The 14,921-nt window shown below is 38.5% G+C and overlaps 1 protein-coding gene across 3 annotated transcripts in view; it reads left to right on the top strand.

The window, feature by feature from the left end:
• MID1 (midline 1) overlaps positions 1 to 14,921 on the top strand; it is a 249,591-nt gene that overhangs the window by 230,745 nt on the left and 3,925 nt on the right. For all 3 annotated transcript variants that reach the window (XM_062603614.1, XM_062603615.1, XM_062603616.1), the window contains exons 7-9: positions 3,745 to 3,888; positions 11,419 to 11,580; positions 13,791 to 13,998. In XM_062603614.1, coding sequence (XP_062459598.1) covers positions 3,745 to 3,888; positions 11,419 to 11,580; positions 13,791 to 13,998 — 514 coding nt within the window. The remainder of the gene's footprint in view (positions 1 to 3,744; positions 3,889 to 11,418; positions 11,581 to 13,790; positions 13,999 to 14,921) is intronic.

Below are 14,921 nucleotides of genomic sequence, written 5' to 3'. Positions count from 1 at the left end.
GTTCAGTCCAGTGTGGAGCCAGTAATGAACAGCTGAGAGAAGTTCAGAGCAGCTTGCTCAACTCCCTCATGTTTATACCAGCAAGAAGATGGCTTAGATCTTCCTTTTTCGCTCAGTTTCAAAAACCATAACGAGCCCTTACCAAGTCAATCACCCCACGACAGCAGGGAGAGGGAGACTGAGCAAACAAAACAAAATTAAGGTGGGTTTAATCAATCTTTGTGACCCTGCGATGAGAGGATGTATATGTAGTCTCAATAGCTACCGAGGAGCTGCTGGATTCATGCTGGGATTCACCAGTGAGAGACTGCAGCTTCCCTAAACTGTGTCTCAGGCGTACAGACCATGTGTCTGCTTTAGAGCAAAAGTCATGCAGATGACACTGAAAGGAGGGTTAGACTGACCTGATTGAAAGGGAGAGGTATGCTCACAAGGTCAGTTAATGCTGGGAGCAAATTTTAAAAACTGCTTTTCAGATATTAATTGCTGCCTTTCAGGCACTTCATATGTGGTTTCTGACTTCTTAAGTGTGCCTGTGAAGTTTTGAGTCAAAGTCATACAAATGAACTGAAACAGCCTTTGGCAATGATTTTCTCTCTTGTAACAGTGTTGATTCATGAGTACAAGTGGATGAAAGTAAGACTGACTGAAGCATTCACCAGTCTCAGATACTTGCCCTGATCCTCTACAGAGACTGTCACCCCGTGACCAAGGAGATTTATAGATGTTAGGAAGCAATTCATTAAACCACTTTCATTGTGCCTTGCTAAGTCTGCTAGCACTGATTCCAGTTTCCCTCACCATAGAGTGCTGTAAATTTGGGGTTTTCAAGAGCTGCTTCACTTTTTTCAGCTCTCCCAGACACTGAGTAGGAGTCTGTAGACAGGAGGCTGCCAATAACTGAGATTATTGACAGCTTCTGTTGTCAAATTTCAGTCTTGTTTAGGGCTCAGTGCTCTGTTGTCACCCTGAAATGGACTGGAAAGGCTCAGGGGCAATCACTGCTTCTCCACCAGGAAACAGGACTGAATGGTAGATATAAGGCTTCCTGTATTCCATTGCTGTGCTGGAAGCATGCTGGGCTTCCCCTTCCCAGGCAGTGGTGGAGCACACACGAGTCAAGGCCACGCTGGTGAAGTTGTTGGTGCAGCCTTGGCATGGCTTTGGAGGCTCTGTAGAACTTTCCCTGTGGCACCTGAGCTCTGTAAATCAGCGCTAGTAAATCTGATAAGCAGATCACACCCTATCAAATGAAATAATGAAGATAACCGATTAAGGTCAATCTCTTTAATTGCATTACAGTTTTACTCTCTCCAAAGGTGTATGTGCTGTGGAAGGATGAATTTGGCAGTCAGACGTATATATTATTTTGAAAGTCATAATAAAATATTCGTATGTTAACTTTCCTGCCTGTCTGCAGGAGAAGCAGGTGTATTTTGGTTTATTCTGAGTGGTTTATGAAAGGGGTGCTGCCAAAGAGCTGTTTTTCATGCAGTGTAGTCTTAGGTGGGTGTGGGTTAATCACAAAAACAAGTGAAAAGACATCCTGCTTAGGTCAAATATCTTTTTCTTCTGTCATTACATGAAGGTCTGTAAATCTCCAGCCGTAAGGCCAGACAGGTGTACCTATGAAGAAAGAACTTAGGCTGTCATTTTCCAAAGAGCTGAAGACACATACGTGCTATTGAAATGCAGTTTACAGTTCATTAAACTTTCAGTAATTGTTGCTTTCCATAAATTAATATTTATTATCTGTGTTGTAGTAAAAACAAGTACATTTCTCAGGTAAAAGGTTTTCTCTGTTAGGTGCAAGAAGTGACTGAAGACTAGTTGGATACTAGCACACAGAAAAATGCATTCACTTGTATTAGCAATTTTTCCCCCCCCCCTTTTTTTTTTTCCTTCAAAGGACAGGCAAAATACAAAAATGAAGCCTCAGCTTGGGCAGGGGATGGGGCAGAAGCTCCAGTGATTGTTCTGCTGGGTACGTATTTGAAACGTAGCTGATAGGACCAATGCAGTGCTGCATAGCTCTCAGAACATTTTGTTGGTCTCAGTTAGAACACAGCCTCTAAGCTCTAGCATTAATCTTTCCTGAAGATTGTGGGGTTTTTTTTCTCCTTTTGTTTATATTCCGCTCCTGGATAACTCTTCTTATTTCAGTTCATTTCTCTCTCTCTCTTTATTAATACCCATCTGTCCCAAGGAGTTCCCTGCCTCATTAAAAAAAAAAAAACAACAAAAAACATGGATAACATTCTGTGCTACAATATTTAGAGCATCACAAATCATGGCCATATCATGAAACACATTTGAACATTTCCTTATGCCCCTTGGTTGAGAGAGGCTGCTTGGAAATGCATCTGCGCTTGAATCCTTGGGAACATACATCAGTAAACCAGGCACGAGCTATAAAAATTCTTAATGGAAAGTAAAATAGATGCTTCACAAAAATATGATGTTGCGAAAGTAAAGGTAGAATTCCTTCATAGGGACTGGTTTTGAGACAATTCTTTGTGACTCACAGAAGTTAAAGTACCGGCAGCAAACATACAATTCAAAGTAGCCTTCCATTTTGCTTAATACAGGCATATTTTGGTTGTTTCAGCTTGAGTGCACTCTTTCCTCACTCTGTGACAGCTGGGAGGAATACTATTAGGCGCAAGGATTTTAATTTTTTTTTCTTTTTTTTCATTATGGTGGCACATAGGGAAGATAATTAGGAATGAAGCTCCCTCCAAACCAAGCATGCAGGAAGGCTCACCAGTCATTCAAAGAAAAACTCATTCATTTCTTATTTAGGTGTGTGGCTTTGTAAGGAATGCAAACAGGGAAAAATTAGGCCTAAGAAGTTTGCCTCAGGCTTCACTTCTTTAAATAGGTCTTTAAAACAAACCTACGTATTAATATTGGAGAAGAATGTACAGCTTGCTACCCAAGGATCTTACTTCTTGATTAAAAAACAAACAAACAAACAAAAAACACCAGAGGGTTAACTTTTAATTAAAGTGTTTGGATTGTTTTCTAAAATTATTTAACTGATCAGCAATGACATTGAAGATAAGGTTGTAATAGTCCTACAGTCATGATGTTATGATAAGAACTCTTTATGTAAGGCTGAAAAAAATTGAATTGTAACGTCAACAGGATTTTATGCATCTGTATCAGAAAGAATAGGTACAAAATAATAAATAAAAATAAACTTGTAGAGAGGAGATGTTTGAGCATGAAGGCATGAGTGTTTGGAAACTTCCCCAAAATTCTATTTTCTAAATACCGTTTATGCTACTCTCTGATAAGACAGGGTAGGCAAACACTGCTTTCAAGTCAACAGTGAAGAGTGTTGACTCTCCCTCTTGACATGTGCATCAATGAAACTTTGATAGTTCTGGTATCGTAGTCAGAACAATCCTAGAAATAGTAGTATGTCAGTTGTACCCATTTGATCACAGCTTAATGTGACCACAAACATCACTTGTGCTACAGCATCTAAAAACTAAAGCTACTTTAATACAAAACATTTCCAAAATCTGAAGTTCCTATGTGGCTATATTGATAGTAAAAATTGCTTTGCTACAATTTCTTAATAACCAAAGTTGCTACTGGAATAAGCAAAAAGGTTTTGAAAATTCTGTTGGATGCCATAGCTACAAACTCATACATCAGATGCATCCCCTAATCTCAAGTGAGAACATAAATATTTTACAGATTGTGTCAGTAAGCCTCCTCTGTTGTATCTCACAGCTCCCAACCCACCCACAATTCGAGAAGAGCTCTGTACAGCTTCTTATGATACTATTACTGTCCACTGGACATCAGATGATGAGTTCAGCGTGGTCTCTTATGAGCTGCAGTACACCATCTTCACTGGACAAGCTAATGTTGTTAGTAAGTATAAACATCTGTTTTCTAGTTCTGTTTCCTTTTCGTTTCTCTCTAAAGCAAGCGCCTTTAAATATAAATGTATGTCAAGGACAAAATGAAAAAAATATTTTCTGGGAAGATTTAATGACAAAATTTTAAATTCAAACCAATAATATTTTCAAAAGATTTTCAAATTTAGAATTAATCCAGTTAAGATTTCTTGTGCCTTTTCTGGAAGTGCTGTGTTGTGGGAGCTTTCGAAGACTGAAATCAGCACATATTCCCAAAAGCCCAAGTACTGTACGTGTTAACGTTAAGGACTTGTCTCTTGTGTCCTAGGTCCCTGTTTGCAGATGTAGCAGGGACAAAGACCTCAGTTCCTTTGGGCAAGTCAGGCACTCGGGAGCCTGTGTTGAACCGTTCATTAGTCAGAACTGCAGCCCCATTGTCATTTAGATAACCTTGAAACTTGGACCTTTGTCACAAGTACAGCTTTAAGTCCTTCCCTCTGATTTTTACAGACTTCGAGGATACAAAGCACTGGTATCAGTATACTCTAAAGCAGCAAACTTCAGTGGAACAACAATTAATATGATAACTTTGTTCGACTTGTAATTACATGAATAATCATTGCTTTATATTTGCATTGCAGCACATTTTTTATTAAATGCACTTCCCGTTTTGAATCGGTGGCTTTCCTTAATGAACAAACTTGCTGATTATTCCTTGGATTCTTTTGTTGTTAAATAGCTGTTCCTCCGAGGAAAAAATACTTTCTAATCTTTGGCCAGGAGGTCAGCATTTCTGGGTTCAGTGCATAGTGATCATTGATTATGAATTTGGAGAAGTCATTTTACTTCTTCCTGTTCCCTGTATGTTTAATGGGAATACCACTAGCTAACACATATTTGCTTTATGAAACAAGGATCCTGAAACAAACCAAATCAATCAAAAGGTGGAGTTTGTTCAGTCAATGTGCATTTAAATTGCGAATAAACAAAAACTCATTGCCACAGAGGGTTGTGGATCTCAGTTCAAGAGATGACTAGACAGATCACACAAGAGAAATCCACTTAGAACAATGCAGTGCAGAGACTTCCTTCTGGCTCAGGAAGTACAAGAGCTGTGAGCTATTGAGGTCTGCCAGATCATGGTGAGAAATGATGGCTGTGTGCTTTTCTTGTTCCTTAACACCTTCCTACACTCTTCCTTTGCCCACCTCCAGATACCCCAGCCACTCACTGAGCTAGACAGTCTTAGTTCTGATCCAGTGCAGAAATGTTTTTCTTCTTACAAAATTCATTGAGATACTTTGATGAAAGTCAGTGCTGCGGACATGTTTACATGCTTTATAGAAAAATATATGATATATGTCAATTTCAGTAATGAACCAAACTTTTGCACTGACACCTTTGTTGCTGCATGCACCTCATTTTGTCACTAAACTGGAGTTATTTTTCCAAGCCATCTGAAAGGCCATCTGAAGATTCATGTGCTGGCATTTTAACACCATTTTTAAGTAGCGTACTGTGAATATAATGTGGTATTCAGGATTGACTAAAAAATAAGGTGAACTATTGAAAATTTGATTAGTGTTTTGCCAAAACCTCCATTTAGTATTTTGCTAAACAACCTGATTTTAAACGCTGCAAAAGTTAGACTGCTGGAAAGATGAAATAAACTTCAACACATGATCCTACATCTGAGCAAGCTGGATAACATAAAAGATCTAGTAATAATTTGGAACAAGTTGAAGCAAAGTAGATAAGAAAGGAAATGCTTCTCTGATTTATTACTACTAAGCAGGCAGGACTTAATGACAACATAGTTCATTGCTTGTTTTCTAACCATTTTTATCTATGGCTTTATGCTAGAAGATTTTATGCAAGTCAGTTACTGGCACTATGTGTGAACACAGCAGCAGAAAGTTGTGCCATTTCCACACCTCTGTGATGTCAGGTTTTACTCTTCGCTTACTAGTGAATAAATAACAGGGTATTCATTTTTAGGCTGTATTGCAGGCTTCCCATGTGGAGGTGAAAGCTTTGATCTGCAAAACGTGTATCAATTAGTCTACTTTCAGAGATGCAAGATGGTAATTTTTGGGTATAGCGTGAAGTGCTCGGTGTGAAGTCTGAACTTTCATTTTACTGCTTTGCAGAAATTGTGTCATTAAAATTTAAAGAGAGAACAAATTAACACTGTAAGAAACTTTGTTTACAATATGCTCTGAAGACCTTAAGTCACAGTAGGAAGAAGTGAAAGAACTGGCCCTTTTTCTTTGCTTCTCTCTCTTTTTCTTAATGTACAGCTCTTACACAAATATCCTGGCTGTTAGTTTCAATTTCATTGAAAGTTATAATATTAACCCAAATTCTGTACATTGTTACATGTATGTGGAAGTGTTTTATAAATGTTGCAAAGCTTTTTTTTAATCTCATTATTTAATGTAGACTTGAACACCTCCAATTGAGATGTTCCTGCCAAATCTAACTGTTACAGATCTGCCCAGGTTTCTAACGCATGAGACTCTTCCAGTTCATTCCAACTTCTGCTGGTACTGGAAATTTGCCCACTAATGTCCTGATTTTGCTCAGAACCCTGCTTGGGTATTTCTTTGCATTGTTGGATTATACTTTTTGTCCTGCAGAAGGGTCTAATATCCCAACTTTCATAAATTACAAGATTTAGCCTAGAATATTGGAGTGTACTGTAGTAGTGTGGTTGAACATGGAGAGTTATTTCCACTGTAAGTAGCATTAGCAGGCGCTGAACTGCAGCCTTCATGGCATCATGAACTGGTGCTAGGTGATATTTTATATTTTTTTAATCCTGTTTTAATGGAATAGATTTTGGATTAGCAGAAATTTTATGTCATTTGCATGCTGTTGCATACAATTATTTTTTAAATTTATTTATTCCTCTGTCATATCTCCAAAATTTTCCATTAGTATTGTGTGTTGCCTGTAGCAGATAATGTAAACAGGTTCATAGAGTGTCTTCAGTTCTGTGTTTTTATAGCTGTGAATTAGCCACAAGGGAGTAGCTGGAGTACTGCATTAAACCAACAAGCCTTTTTCCCCTGAGACAATAGGAATCACTTTGCATACATACCCACCTACCGTGCTAATGGAGGCTGTTATTTTGGAATCTTTTCTTAAAACCACATAGCCAGCCTGACTGCACTTTCCACTTCTCAGTACATTTCTCCCACCAGAGGCATATATCATTCAGAGATTGCTAAGAATTCAGTAACAAAAACAAGCAATGCTGTTTTTCTAGTGTATTTTCTATCCAACATAATCAACTATATTCTTTTTTATTAACTGAAAAATCGGAGGGTCAACATTTGATGGAAAAGATCCAAATAGAGTACTTCATTTTGAATCCTATTTCATACAGGAAAGATTATTTCCAAATGTGGCCAAACTGCTTGGCTATAGTGCTTGGCAGCCCTGTTCTGTGCATAAGAGCAATATAGGACATTAAATTAAGCAGGCTTTTACTAAAGCAGTGGTTCTCAGAGTTATGCCATTCTCACATTTGCATTTCTGAGAGGCAGCTAATCACCTACAATCTGAATATTGTAAAGGCTTTTAAAATGACTTTGTCACTATCTAGCTAATATGCATTATAATTTCATTATCCCATTTCAATAGATTTCAAGTATTCATTGAGCATGCATTTTTTTAACATCATTTTTGCTTTAGTGTGCTTCAGGAAGGATAAATTTTAAACACCCAGTGTTTTACTGTGATGCAAGATGTCTTCAAGAAAAACACATGTCTCTTCAAGACAAAGAGCAGTAACTAATTCTTTCCTGGTAAATTAGGTTTGTTAGTTACATCGGCTAAATATTAAAAGTCACGGTATTAAGGATACAGTGCATTGTCAGAACCTTGGAAGTGTTACATGATAAGGTTACTCTTCATGTAAGATAAGATAACGTTTTGTTGAAGGAACTAAGACAGTTAGGAGCCCAAGCTTCCAGGAAAAACAGTTAATTTATTATTCACTAATTAATTTCTGAATATTCTAGCTTTTGTCTGTATCTGGAAGTTTTAATTTATTAAAAATAGATTCATAATCTTCAGATTGCTGTTAAGGATTTTAGTGTCTTTTAATGTCACAAAAGAAAATTTGGGATAAAAATGAGAAAACTTCTTGAAGAGTATATAGAGTGCATTTCTTACACACCCCCCCCCCAAAAAAAAAAAATAAATAAGGTGATATTTTTTACAGGAATCCTCCATATATTGTTTTCTTACATGTGGGAATGCAGAGTAGGGGTGGAAAGCTATCTGTTCTCCCAGTTTCAGTTGGTAATAATTTATTTAGAAAGCATTTAAAAATAATTAAAATACTCAAATGATTAAATAACCTTCCCGTGACTTTTCTCCTCCTTTTACAATTTTCAAGAAGATGTATTTTATTAAAATCTACCAGTGTAAATTTTAGGAGGATTTACACCTTGGGATTTTCCCCATCTGTTTTTTAAAGTACATCAAGAGCCAACACCAGGGAAATGGTGTTACAAATTATTACCTCCAGACTCTTGAGAAACTTGTTTTGAAAACTCACACATCCTGTAAGGGCATCACTGTGCTCACTGCACCATTCCAGGATGTAATTTAAATTCTCTGCATTTTTGTAGGCTACAGTTTTAAAAGACATTGTTTTACCACCTGCATAACCCTGTAAAAAGTCCTGGGTTTTTGAAAAAAGAAACCTGAATTTAGCCTGGATTAGGAGTGGGTACAATAGGAGACCCTTAGCGCCTGCTGCTGTGCCAGTGAGGAGATGATGTATACTTTTCTATTTAACCTCCTGCCACCGGCAGGGAACTGAGGGTCAAATGCTGTCCCCAGATGCCCGTGTTGCCAGGCTGCTTGCTCATTTCCATAAACTTTCTTAATTGTCTTCTTTTGCATTCAGAAAAGAAAGGCTGTCCTGACAAGGCGTAACTGGAGACAAATTCTTTTGATGCAGTGACATACCTAAAAGTTTAACTTGGCTGCCACTGTGTTACTGTTCTCTGTTTTAAAGGATTTTGGACTTGTTGTTTGACTCATTCAAAAGTCATTCCCAAGATTTTTGAATCAAAGTTCCATTTAAAGGTTGTTATCAAATAGCTTACAGTCAGAAAGCACGTGGATGCACCACTGGTGCATAGGCAAGAGCTGAGCTTGTTGGGACAGCAAGGTTTGTTGAGCAGAGTAACCGGGTCATACACATCCAACATTCATTGTACACTGGTAGTCTTGGCAGCAGAAGCCAATATGTAGCAATACCTAAAATGATTATGAATCTGCCTTCTGTACACAGAAATATAAGTTAACCATCAGATAGATTATTTAATAATACAATAATTTACTCTTATGTAAGTATTTACAGACTAGTGAGTACTGGGTATGTGATTCTATGTATAAATCCACAGGTGCGGGAGGAGAGTATAACGCGAGTTTTGGTTTTTTTCAGGAGGTAGACAGGTGTTTGCTCTATGTGATCTGTTTCTTCAATATTCTTGACAAAAGCAGTGCTGCAGGGTTGCTTTTCTTTGCAGCTTTTATCCATATATAGCAAACTGTTTGAATACCTTGTAGCTGATATTTAGGGAGGCTGCATGTGGTGAGGATGCTTTCTGTTTGGAGCATTAAGAACATACTAGAATTCATTTTTCCCACTTTACACCAGGAAATTGAACAGTGAAATATTCTCATTCTGGTAAATTGTGGTCCAAAGGTCACAACCCACACGTGAGTTCAGCCACAGGTTTCGACTTCCAGACTTCAAATTGGGTGGTGGTGGTGTTCATCTCACCTCATTTTAAATACCTGAAGTTAGAGATCTCACCTACACTACTCACCTGGGCTTATTCTGCGTCCGGTAAAAGAGAGGCACTTATGGGGTAGGATGTTGGCAACTGGAGAAGTGAAAGAAGGTACTCACTGGTTTCTGCCTCTCCTCAGAGTCCAGAAAATAGGTTAGGCATTGAAGCTCTATTAGATGACAAGGTAATACGAGCCCTGCCTGAAACTATGCCTCAGTTACCCATTTGCACAGCAGGATGAATAGCTGCCTGCCTCTCAAGGATGCTATGTATACATAAGAGAACTTTGAGGCAAAAACAACATAATTCTTAGTTTGAAATTTGGGGTTGAGTTCTGTGCCTAATGATCTTTTGTTATGAAAAGCACATCCCAAATTAGAAAGGAACCTTCCAGTATGCTTATGAATTGTCTATGAGTCTGTAAACCTGAATCACAAGTCTTTTTCTTTGAAGTTTTTTGTTCAATAGCCTATTTATTTTTTGCTTCATATAAAGGTTTTGTATTGCCTAATACACAGAGCTGAAATTACTATTGACTTCTAAAGGATTCTGTTCACTAGTACCTACTGGTTTGATGGTAAAACATGAGTTAAAAGCTTAAAGCTGTTTTTTAATAACACAGCAGCTTTCCTAACATGTTCTATGCTCAGTAAAGGCAGAGACCAAGAAGTCTGTCAGGTTCCTAATCCAGTCAAACATTTTTCTTTTGAGGTTTTCCAGCCTTACATATTCACATACATGCATACACTTCTGTCTGCATGTGTCTTTTTCTGGCTGCATAACTGCATAAGAGGTTGTGAACATATACACATTTCATTAATGTTTAATTTGTTATTTATGTAAACATTTACAATAAGAGAGCTATCAGACTGGGAATCCATTAGACCAGGAGCTGTTCAAAAAGTACAGTAAGTAACATGGGTGATTGACTGCCATTGCAATTATATCACAGTAGGAAAAATTTAGAGATAAGTTCATCTTATTGGAGTATTTTCCTATTTTGAAGATGTTATTGCTCTTCCCTTATTTTACTTACTTCCTAAGTATATACTTCAGTGGTATGCATCAAATGTACCCCCAAAATTCTGTAACTGGAAAATTATCCAGCTCTTCCCTAGGTGACATCTAACCATGAGGATATAAATCAAAAAGTTGCATCCATGAAGTTTACTGTTTTAGATTGCATTCTGGCAAAGTCTGGAGTGTAAAAGCCAAAGCTTGCTCTGAAGCCCGTGTTCCACCCTGTATGGCCTCCCATGATTTGCTTCAGGTCCTGAAGAATGCATACCTGGGGTCTTGGCAAAGGTGCCTCCGCAGCCCTCCTAGCTTCACTGCTTACGTTAGTTTTCTGAGCTTAAACTGAGCTCATTAATCCAAACAGTAGATTGATGGGATCTCCATAATCCTCTGCTTCTTAAGCAATAAAGAATTCCTTGTGCTAGGGTATGAAAAATCTCAGACTGTTCATGCCTCCACTGAGTCATTTCTTAAATGCCCATTTTTCATGGTTGACTTCACACAGTAAGAACTTAAAAGCTACCTAGGCTGAGGGCTGATGAAATGAGTTAGTGGCATTAAGTAGCAACTTAGTAAATGTAACAGCACTTTAAAAGGTAGAGAAGCAAAATTCATATCCATTGTTGGGTGCTTAGGAGTGCTCTAATGTTCCTCTGTTACAAAGTGCTTAGTATGTTATGACTGATGTGCTCTGTTTGAAATTGCAGGTTTATGCAACTCAGCCGACAGCTGGATGATTGTTCCCAATATCAAACAAAACCACTACACTGTGCATGGGTTACAGAGTGGCACTAAGTACATCTTCATTGTTAAGGCCATTAATCAGGCAGGCAGCAGAAGCAGCGAGCCCGGCAAGCTCAAGACAAACAGTGAGTAACGTGAGATCCAGTATGCACGCTTACTTCTCCTTTCTTGCCTTCCTTTCTGGGTTTGATCTTTGGAAGATACAAGAGCACAGAGCAGTTAAACTTATTTAAAGTGCTTCCCACAATGAAAGCCACTTATTTAACTCGATTCAAGATTAACAGAGTCTTCAGAAGTGCAGAAATTACTTTTTTTTTGAGAGAGAAACATCTGTAGCTTGGTCACTGGTAATATCATTTAGGAACAGAGCCATCACATGTGAAATGATTGAAAATACTCTTTTGTGGTTTTGTTTTAATGTCTTCTCTATTCTTTTTCCTCTGCAAAGCAAAAGTTTTTCTTATGTTTGCAGTTAAACATTGTATTTTTGTATAGTGTTCATAAGATAATTGCTAGTTTAATTTTATCCTCCAAAATGATCTCTTTCTTGGGATAATGGAAAACTTCATAACTCCATCCCCTTCAATTTTTACGGAGTTCAGCGATGTGGTAGAGTAATCAGAGATCCCACTTCAAAAATACAATGGTTACACAAATTATCAGCAGATGTAGCATAGCAATTTTAAGACTGGTTTTCAGCCTTTTTCTTTGTGTGCCACAGCCAACCGCTCAGTCATGAAGTCATCATGGACAGCTCTGAGCACTGCAAAGGGAACACTGGGATTTGTGCACCCTCTGAAACCTGCTTATTGTAGGGGAGGGTGCTCAAAGAGAGGTGATACTGAACGTTGCAAGAAAGAGGCTGCAGGGAATGGCATATACACATTTCTGGCTTTCTCCTCACTGCTATTAACCTCGCTTGCACTGCTGTGTAAAAGCTGCTCATACAAACTCCACGTGTTACCAAGAATCTGAGTATTGTTAAACTTGGTAACCTACAAGCAGATACATAACTAGAGGAGCCATACGGAAATGGCAGTCTTTTATCCTTTTGTCAATTTGTGACCCAGTGTGGCACAAAAGCAATTTCTCAGGTGACTGTGAGAAATGATGTGGCCAGATACAATCCAGTACAGAAAAAGACATCCTTCAGACACTGCTTCAGCAACACAGAGGCTCCTAATCCCATAGAGAGGCAGGCTGTAGGTATTTTCTTGCTAGCAAGTGGTAAGAAAAAGCAGGAAAAATGTGCCCTGATATTTTCCAGTGAGTTTATTTTTGACTTGATCATAATACCTAACTAAATACACATTGCAAAAGTAGATAACTCTGAACAATTTCTGTCTTATTTGAAGTACACGTCAGTGCCTCACACAGATCTCGTAAGCACTCACATTTTCTGTGCATGTCATCAAATCTTTTGCTTACATTTTTTTCCCCTTGGTATAAAAGACAGTAAGAAGGGAAAAAGAGCTTTGCTGGACCACTTGTGGAGTCATACTTTCCTAGTTGTCTCCCACTGGAAGTAAATGATCATTTTGCTTTTTGACACAATGAGCCAGCCTGTCAGAATTGTGGCAGGCTTTATATATCTGCAGGGTTCGGTTTACCAAAAAGCTTCCTGTTATTGTCTACAAACCTCATGCTGCAGCCGAATATACTTGCCAAGAGTAACAGCCTCAGTAATGTTTTTACGCTATATTATTTGGACCAAGTTCACTTCCTTCTTTTTAATGCACAATATCCAGCACAACATGGACATACTTCCAAAGTGATCCTGAATTGTTGACTGCGTTTGTCATAAATAAAGCTGTGAGTCAACAAACAGACAAGGCCTGGGCTGCTTCTTGTTTTCCAACTCATTTTGTCCGAGTTGAAATCATACTTTTGTAGCAATGATGAAGATGTTATTATGGAGCTTTATCCCTAGAGAATTAATGGAACACAATTTCTTCTAAATCTAATACGCTGTGAAAAAAGCAACCCTCAGACCTTTATTAGCATGTACATTGGTTTCAATTACAGACAAGTATCAGAGTATTCAGGTTACTTCTAGGTCAGAGATAATAGGCATGATGATTATGTGGGGCTCTTTGCAGGGATTATCGACACGGGGAAGTTAGCGCACAATGAGATTGACAGTAAACTGACAATGCAAAGTAGCTATTGCAGGGAGCAGAATAGGTTAGTCCATCTCAAGAACACTTCAGAGGAGGAGGAGGAGATTAATACGGTTATGTAATCTTGTGGGCTTCTTAGAGGCTTGCTAATCCACTCTCCTTTCCAAAATCAAAGCCAAACCATTCTTCTGCCATCTTTGTCTCTGCGTCTCCAGGTCAGCCATTTAAACTGGACCCCAAATCGGCTCATAGAAAACTGAAGGTGTCTCATGATAATTTGACAGTGGAACGTGATGAAACATCCTCCAAAAAGAGTCACACACCAGAGCGATTCACGAGCCAAGGGAGCTATGGAGTAGCTGGCAATGTGTTCATTGACAGCGGACGGCATTACTGGGAAGTGGTTATAAGTGGGAGTACATGGTACGTGTATAGAAAATATATGTGAAATTAATGTCTAGTTCACACCATACAGGTCATGATGCAGTTTCTCTGATAGACAGCGGTAGCAGAGGCATGAGGAACAGTACAAGAGTAGGACAGGCATATTCTTTCATATAGTTTGCTAGAATATTTTCTCAGTCTCCAGCATTTTCGTACTCTGGAAAGAAATCTGCCAGATCTTTATGTTTAGCAGCCTTCACAGGACTTTTACTCCATGGCTGGGGATGGCTGGTTTTTGGACCCACATAAAGTACATTTTAAGATTTTAGTGAATTGGGGAACTCGGAAAGTTTCATCTTGTTTAAACAACAAAGCAAACTTTGTAAGTGTGGTCATTTCTTTACTAAATGTGAAAGATCTTAGTGTCCTTCAGTAAGGAAAAAACAAATAATATAAGGACAATTTGATGATCTAGTTTCACAGGGGTAGAGCTCAGATTTGCTTCTGTGGAGGGGATGCAGAGAAGCAGAGCTGTAGGGCTGTGCCCCAGGGTATGAAACAAGGGGCAGGAAATGGAGGAGTGCCTTCCTCCACTCCTGAATGATCCTCTGTGTCATACAAAGGTGGATTTCAGGGGCCTTTTAGTCAGTGGAAGAGATGTCATTCCTTGGGATTCAAAGGCAACAATCATGATGGTTAATGGAATGGAAAAATCACTAAGGTCTTCCGGTATGCCCACTGTCTCAAACAAGAAAAATGTGTTTTGCCTGTGCCAATGTGAAGGAATGGAAATAGAGTAACTTATGGCACAGTAATCTCTGTTGATTGAAAGCCCAGCAAATACTGCAGTGTCTCTAGAACGTGAGGAACTTTTAAATTTCAGTTTTATATATATATAAGGAATCAAGTATTTGCTCTCAGTGTCCATTAATGAGAACATTTTCACAATCCTTTTGCCCTGC

This window comes from Pezoporus occidentalis, unplaced genomic scaffold (assembly GCF_034315485.1).
Source record: "Pezoporus occidentalis ecotype Australia unplaced genomic scaffold, CSIRO_AGI_Poc_V1 ctg81, whole genome shotgun sequence".
Lineage (NCBI taxonomy): Eukaryota > Metazoa > Chordata > Aves > Psittaciformes > Psittacidae > Pezoporus > Pezoporus occidentalis.
The sequence above is the reverse complement of the archived record's forward strand: the minus strand, read 5'-3'. Positions and strand labels throughout refer to the sequence as shown.